We start from the raw sequence: 8,079 nt of genomic DNA, 5'->3' as shown, positions 1-8,079 counted from the left end.
GTCTGTCCCGTGTGTAGCAAGTGAAAATAAAATAAAATAAACAGTAAAAGGTGAATCGAATAGACCAATATAGCGAGGCTGGGACGGTCCATTTGGTAAAGTAAATCCGTTGGGCATCTTTCTTTGCCTTTAGACAAAAATTCTGATGCAAAAGAGCCAAACGGGACAGGCGGGAAAAAAAGAAAAAAGAACTAAATGTGAACGCGGCAAGAAGATTATGGTTCAACATTTTTGTTTTCTTTATGTTCATGTATGTCGTGATGTGCAATGTGTATCAAAACTAACACAACACCAGTGTGTTACGTGACCTCTAGATGCACGGTGTTACCAACTTTACAGATGTGTAACTGTCAGTGACTCTACCACCGTTTGAATGGCTCAGCATGCTGACTTTTGGAACCGTGTAATCTTTAAAACTCTCGATACAAGATCAGACCATTTATTAAATATGTCAAGTGCAATTAAAGTGCACTTTGCATAAACTTTACTGCATTACATGTAGAAAGCAACTAGAAGCAACACCGTGATTACAGTGCATTACTGCACACACTGTATTGCACACAGAGCGAGAATTACTTTAACAATTTCCATTAAAACCTGCTATGAAGTTGTAATTAAAGTACGTGTCTCTCTTTTAAGGAAATGTACATTTAATCCTAAAGAGGGAATAGACAACCCAGTGATGGTCATCACAGATGATGCAGGTACCCCGCTTGCCTGTGTAGTAGCCATTGGGCAAAGCCTGCTTGCTTTATGACAGCTCTCTTGTGTCTCTTCTGGTTCAGGCTCTGTGTGGACGCCCATCCCGCGCTCGTGTATCCTTAAACGCGAGGATGGCGAGTTCTACGGCTTCCATCTGCGTGTGGAGAGGGGCCGTCAGGGACACATAATTAGTCATGTGGTATCAGGTGGGGTCGCAGAGCGTAGCGGCCTTCGAGACGGAGACAGACTGCTAGAAGTCAACAACTGCTATATTGATGATGTTCCTCACCCTGAGGTAAGACAAGCTTCCTTCATAGTTAAATAGAAACCAGAGAAGCAACACAAAGCTGTCTAACTGGATCTGTCACGTTTCCAAATGTATAAATCAGGTGGCTAGGAAGATAAAGGTAAGCGGACGCCAGTTGTGTTTATTAGTGCTGGATGGAGAGGATTATGAACGGGCTGTGTCCCGAGGTCAGGACCTGCAACGTCTGGCCCACATGGATGAGAGCTGCAAACCACCCAGGCTTTGTCACATCACCAGGGATCCTGTCTCAGGTCTGGGCATCACCGTTACTCCTTTGGAAGGTAAAACGTCTCCCTGTAATCACAAGAAGCCTAAGATTTGAGATCAGATGTCCAGGTCGAAGTCTGTGCAGTGTTATTCAGATGCTGCTCCTGTTTCGGCTCCGTAGGAGAGAAAGGTCGCTTTGTAGTGAACCCGGTGGCAGGAGGTGCAGCTGAAAAGGCAGCGGTGCGTCAGGGAGATCGGCTGGTGTGGATAGACGGAGCGATGGTGTCTGATCTCACACACTCCGCACTCAGCAAAATGGTTTGTGGACTTTTTGTAACTGTGTGATGCAGCAGATAATACATCAGGTTATCTTTGGTCTAACAATAATATCTCCATATATTTTATTGTAGATGAAGAAATGTGGTGATCACATCACCATCTTAGTGATCGACAGCGAGAGTGAAAAGAAGTACACGCAAAGGCGGCTCCCCGTCCTGCCCACCATGGCTACCCCTCATCAGCTACCTTATAGAGCCCGAACACTCCACCTGACCTCTGTGTCTGAGAGCTTTGGTTTTCTTCTACGACTGGAGAAAGTGCCATCAGGACGCACATGTGAGATGATGAAAAATTGGTGAAAACTGAATCATTTTCACTGTTTTGCTGTTAAATAAACTGGGTACATATTAACCAACAGATCACGTCCTGCGTGAAACGACCAGAGGCAGTCCTGCAGAGAGGGCGGGTGTGAGGGATGGAGAGCTGCTGCTGGAGGTCAACGACGAGTCAGTGGAGTCACTGAAGCACGAGGAGGTTGTGGACAGAGTGAAGCTGAGCGGACGAGAGGTCCGTCTCACCACCATCACTCCCAAGGGGCTAGAGTTTTATACGCAGGTGGCCATCACTTACCACATACGTGCACTGCTTTTCCAGTTGATTCAAGTGTACATCGAGGGTGGTGCACCCATTTGGAGGCCACACCTGATACTGGGATATTGTTACGTCTTTCCTTTGTTTTCTCTCCTGCAGCTGGGTCTGTCTCCGCTTCTTTTCTGTGAGGATGATGCAGCTGATGAAGGAAAGGAGAGTAGTGTGCTGACTTCTGTAGAGGAGAACTCACCACCAAAGGAAACGCATGCCTCAAGTCATCTTAGACTCTGCTCTCTCCACAAAGGCCCTTTGGGATTTGGCTTTAAATTAGGCTGTGACCCACAGAGTCCTGGGACTTTCATCAGTCAGGTTTTTGTGTTCTTTTGCATAAACACACACACAGAAAAGTCATAAGCTTCAGTTTTGTGTCAAATCTTGTAAACTTTTTTTTACTTGGCCTCGTAGGTTGCTTCTGGGGGTCCTGGGCAGAGTGCTGGACTGCTTGTGGGTGACGTAGTGATGGAAGTCAATGGACAAAGTGTGGACGGAAAACCTCTGGAAGATGTGACTATGCTTGTGGAAGAAGGTGGGCACATTCCTTCATTGCTAGTCACACATACGACACGCTACACCAAGATGGAACAGACTGAAGCACCCAGCAAAGATGTCACTCGCACAGAGGTGGCAAAACAGTTTTTAACTTTGTGTTTGTATCTCAGCAGGAGGAAGAAGATAACCAGATCTCAGCTTTGTGAGCGGAACAGATATAAACCTGGAAGACATTTCCCAGCACGATGCTCCCACTCAAGAATTCCAGATTTTAATCCTTGCCAACATTTTCAACACACAACTTCACTTAGATAGGATGCAATCAAACTAGAAACAAAATGCTTCACGGCTTAAACGACTCTCTGGTTAAACAACAACAAATGGCCCTCCCCCCCCTCCCATATCATGGTGGACTTGAAGCTCTTTCCCCCCATGTCCACTGCTTAAACAGTTTTTTGTGTTTAATGCTACTTTAAACACCTGACTGATCAAATTCTCCCATCACAAGAAAGATTTTTGAAAGCCTGAAACAGACCAGATGCAAGTACGAGAGCTCTCTTTAAAGGCATTTGTATCATATTTGATACATTTAATAGTTTTTGGGACTTGTGATCTTTTCCCCTGAAAAAGCAAAATCAATAACACAAAACATTCTTGAGCAAAGATTAAAAAACAAAAAGATGTAGCAAATATTGTGCAATTAAATCAATTTCATCAACACTCCAATAAAATAATAATGATGTTCAGGCTTTATTAATAACACTGAGTGTTGCAGGCAGGATTGGACCAAACGAGGTGAACTTAAGAAACTCGGTTTATTACAGGAAAATAAGAAGAACAAAAACTAACTGAACTGGGAAAACAAATAAACTAACAGGCAGGCAAACAGAAGACACAGCGAGACCGAGGGTGAGCAGACATTAACAATACGACAGAGAACAAAGGAAACACGGGGCTTATATACACAGGGAGTAGTCAGGGAATGGAAAACAGCTGGGAGGGATTGGACTGACGAGGTAAAACTGAACACTCTGACACCAGACACGAACCTTCAAAGTAAAACAGGAAACAAGAAACAATTTACAAGGACGCAGACTGACACCGATCTAAATCTAGAATAATAATCAAAATAGCACAACTACAGAACCAAAACATAAATCATAATACAGAAATATACCAAAATATAAGAAACTGACCCAGAACCGTGACAATGAGGAGAAGAAATCACACTTTTGTTGTGGCTTTTCATAACAGGTGAATTCTCCAGAACAGTCCCACATATACGATACACATAAAAGTAGAAACACAATTCAAACTACAGTAATATGCACATTTTATTGTATTTTTTCTAAAACAACGTTTATCTGAAAATGTCATTTACATCAGTGAAAACGCACTTGGAGTGCAGAGGATGCTTTTTTAGTGCCTGTAATGAACTGCACAGACAAAGACACAAAACAAAGAAAATGAAAATGATAATCAAGTTTCCAGTGATTGTCTCCTTTCAGACTATAATTCCCAACTTTGTACATCTACAAAAATTCTTTAGTCTAGATTTTCAGCTTTCCTCCTTCCAGCTCACTCATCCTCCCAACGTTTGATGATGTAGTTTGTTTTTTTAAAAGAAAATAAAATCCTGGAGACTTTGTTTTGCAGCAAAACAAAACAGTAATCATTGTTTAACAAAATATGAACATTTTATTGGGCAAAATGAGCGACAAGGTGAAAAAAATCAAAAGGAATGTTTCCATATGAGGAGGCTAATACGACTAATGCAGTTATTCATATATACATATGTGCATATGTGCTTCAAGAAAGCAGAGGATTAACCATACAAAGAAACAATATGTTCTATGATTTTCTTTAAGCAGGACAAAATGATTAGTGAAACTAAAATATAACAGCTGGTCACTTTTAACAGGAGAAACCTTCGGTAAGAACCAGGCTCAGAGAGGAGCAACCAGGCTCCGGCTGGGGGTGAGGGGAGACAGGAAATGAGAAACAAAACGAGAGCAGAGAAAAACAGGACAAAACACACACGACAAGCGTTGATGACAATCAGCTGTGATGTCCAAACACACTGTGAGTGAGACTGAAACACTCAGTGCACTGAGCATTGTCCCATGATAATAATAATAGATTGGATTTATATAGCGCTTTTCGAGAACCTCAAAGCGCTTTACAATACCACTATTCATTCACTCTCACATTCACACACTGGTGGAGGCAGCTACAGGTGTAGCCACAGCTGCCCTGGGGCAGACTGACAGAAGCCAGGCTGCCATATCGCGCCATCGGCCCCTCTGGCCAACACCAGTAGGCAAGTAGGGTAAAGTGTCTTGCCCAAGGACACAACGACCAGGACAGAGAGCCCCGGGGATTGAACCGGCGACCTTCCAGTTACAGATGCGATTCCCAACCCCCTGAGCCACGGTCGCCCCAATGCACTGAGCAACAGTCTTGGGCTATAATTCTTATCCAAGTGATCCATCAAGGAGGAAGGTTTAGAGTCTAATCTGCGTCTGCATGTCTCGGGATGTTGTCACCAGGATAAAAAAATACTATTAAAAAAATGAGTTGGACTGTTCCAAAAGCCAGTGTCAGCCTCTCGCTGACAGCTCCACTTTATGCATGCTTATTAATCTGTCACACCATCAGTGGCTCGTGGTCACTTAAAGCCTATGTACTACAGAGGCAGAGCAGCATTCAGTCCTAGCTGCCTTTCCTGGCAGATCTCTGCTTTCTCTGCAGCGAGACAGCTCAAAACCTTTTATCAGTCTTTCCTGACCTGGTGCTCCTATATAATCTGCTATGATGGGAAAAGCTTGATTTACATTAAAAACCTCTTGTTGTCTAAATACCCTGAAATTTGTTGTTATATTGAGTCAGAAATGTAAAGAATTATAAATGCTGCATAGTATCGTCCTTAGTCATGAATGGCTTTCACTGGAACACGTCCGTTCTGTACGTACAAAGGGAACAACAGCTCCTGTGTTGCACTGCTACATTGTCTTATCTAATGTATGTTTATCATGTTAAAAGTCTGACTTATTATGACCATTTTTTCAAAGACAGAAAAAAGATAAAAAGTTGATTCTAATGATAGACTATCCTTTCAACATTTATTTCTGTACTCAGTTTAATTTGATGTTTAACGTTAATGTTTAACTTATGTCCCATGGTTTAATAAAAATCACATTAAAATTATGTGGTCCTACAAGAAAAAGCTTTTGAGAATCTCATATGATTACAGCATGTCCAATCTCACCTGTTATTTGGAAAAATAATGCTGGGAAAGTCATTTTAGTCCTTGCCTAGCTCAATGCAGGAAGTAAAAACAGTCTCTCCAGAGGTGGAAGAAGATCTCTCCCACATGTTTCACCAGATATTACTGAGTATCAGAAGCGTGCCATCTCGTCTAACCTCACTGGTACCTGTCCTAGCCTGTGCAACAGGCTTCCTTCGTCTGTAGAGTTGCAGCGATAACTAATGCTTGCTTCGCCTTTGCATCGTCCTCTTATCACAAAAATGAGTGACTTTGTCTCATTTTTGCAAACATAAACTGAGCACAAAAATTGAGGCAATTTGTGTTTGTTCAGTCTTTTCTTTGTTGTAACTATGCTTCTTGGCTATAAAGGTCTTGCTGCTGGAAAGCCCGTTTATTTCCCCTTCAATGGTGTCACGTTTGTAAGGAAAATGTGGGTTGAGCAGCAGAGTTGAGTATGTGGGCTGTGGCCATGAAAAACTCGTCGAATGTTCTCTGCCAATGCCGGACAGCTTATTCTGCTACTGACACTTGTTGGGTGTCATTTACTGAATTCTGAAGAATATCTGCAATTAAATGGTTTATTCTTTTAACAAATAGGGGCCTCAGTAACACGTGGAAGGACCATACACAGCCACAACAGCCTGGCAACTCCTGGTCACGCACTGCGACTCAGCCAGTGTGTGACCAAGGTGGTGTTGGGTTTTAGTTCATTCCCAAAAGAAAAATTAAAAGATATTCTGTAGAAAACATCCAAGATGTTGGGCCTAAATACCCCCATCATGAAGTTTTGCACTCAAGCTTGTATCTTCTTCTGATTCTACAAGTTCATTTTTAGTTTAAGCTCAAGCCCCAAACAGTCATTTTATCCTGTTTTCCTACAACAGAAATATTTCTACACTTACACGACACATGTTGACACTCACACTGTTCAATGCTTTTATTTTGAAATTTGTCAATCCAGGAAGCCAAATGGAAAACATAAAGTACAGATTTTATTTGAAGAACAGAGTTAGCAAGTTTTTAGCCCATGAAACAGTTCAGCAAACAAAGCAACAAAAATGCGCTTTAGGAAGCAAAGTGTTTAAAATAGCGAATTAAGAATGAAAGACTCGCCCGAGTTTCCTTAATTTAATTTGTCCAGAAAGGAAACGTAAATCATGAGCCTGAGGAATGCTTGAAACTTTATGCAAAACACTCGTGGAGGGTGTGAACAGAAACCAAACAGCCAACAAACGGTATCCACTACGTGAAGAATGGCGCCATCTCGTGGCCTCCTTCTGTCACTACACCTTCAAAGATTTGTGAAAAATGCTTCAAAGTGACGTTTTTTCACCAGCAGAGCAGCTTCAGTCGATGACGTCACTGAAGAGCCAGAAAAACCAAGTTAACCTGTGACGTGCATCATCATCATCTTCATCATCATCATCATCATCGTTATATTTGGATAGTTGGTGGAGAAATATCAGTAAACAGTTGGCAGCGTTCCTCGCAGCATTCAGTAGCGATTAGTCTACATTTTCTCCGCGTTTTTAAAGAGCTGAAAGACTTCACAGCATTTTTAAGGACTTTGTCATCACTCTGGACATTTTAAAAGTCTGAAACCAGTCAGCTAAAGTTTGAGAGCTGTGCTGCTTTAGTTTCCTCCAGACTGTTTTCATCCCAGAAGAATGGACAGAGGAGACGGACGAAGAGACAACCCGATTCAAAGTAAGAGTGTGATCGGTTGGAAGGCTACTGTTATTCCCCATAGGCAGTATCAAAAAGCTCCATACAGCTGTTATTCATGGGGTTCACGACAAAGCAAAGGTGTATACAGTTAATACTAATTCATATTAGGTGCCATAAGCATAAAAACGATGTAAATGCGATAAGAAAATTGTTATTATTTTTCACGTTGCATTAATGGTTGTCATCAAGAGACCCCGATCTGTACATTACTCATCGGCTAGTAAGCCTTCTCTGGGATCGACTGGTAGTGACTCCACCCTCCACCAGGGGGCTTTCACGCGTTCTCCTCTTTGCATTAAACTACTGCATGACAGAGACAACTAAATATCACTCTGTGATCCTTTCCCCTTGTTTTCAGGGCTGTGACAGGAGTGTGGTCTCTCTTTGCAGTTTTTCTCGTGGATTATCTGACAGTTTGTTTCTACACATGAACGTTTCTCAAGTTTTA

The 8,079-nt window shown here is 42.1% G+C and overlaps 1 protein-coding gene across 2 annotated transcripts in view; it reads left to right on the top strand.

Moving 5' to 3' along the window:
* Positions 1 to 3,022, top strand: part of nherf4b (NHERF family PDZ scaffold protein 4b) — a 10,706-nt gene extending 7,684 nt beyond the window's left edge. The window contains exons 3-12 of one of the 2 annotated variants that reach the window (XM_013912740.1): positions 640 to 704; positions 786 to 997; positions 1,092 to 1,109; positions 1,182 to 1,290; positions 1,398 to 1,534; positions 1,627 to 1,831; positions 1,914 to 2,110; positions 2,246 to 2,455; positions 2,552 to 2,672; positions 2,806 to 3,022. In XM_013912740.1, coding sequence (XP_013768194.1) covers positions 640 to 704; positions 786 to 997; positions 1,092 to 1,109; positions 1,182 to 1,290; positions 1,398 to 1,534; positions 1,627 to 1,831; positions 1,914 to 2,110; positions 2,246 to 2,455; positions 2,552 to 2,672; positions 2,806 to 2,822 — 1,291 coding nt within the window. In that variant the 3' untranslated portion in view covers positions 2,823 to 3,022. Of the gene's footprint in view, positions 1 to 639; positions 705 to 785; positions 998 to 1,091; positions 1,291 to 1,397; positions 1,535 to 1,626; positions 1,832 to 1,913; positions 2,111 to 2,245; positions 2,456 to 2,551; positions 2,673 to 2,805 lie in introns of both variants that reach the window. The other variant, XM_005740336.1, reaches the window with a different exon arrangement.
* The last annotated feature ends 5,057 nt before the right edge of the window (positions 3,023 to 8,079 follow it).

Source organism: Pundamilia nyererei, unplaced genomic scaffold, assembly GCF_000239375.1.
Source record: "Pundamilia nyererei isolate P.nyererei 1_Seehausen unplaced genomic scaffold, PunNye1.0 scaffold00099, whole genome shotgun sequence".
Taxonomy (NCBI): domain Eukaryota; kingdom Metazoa; phylum Chordata; class Actinopteri; order Cichliformes; family Cichlidae; genus Pundamilia; species Pundamilia nyererei.
This window is presented reverse-complemented; position numbering and strand designations above follow the sequence as displayed.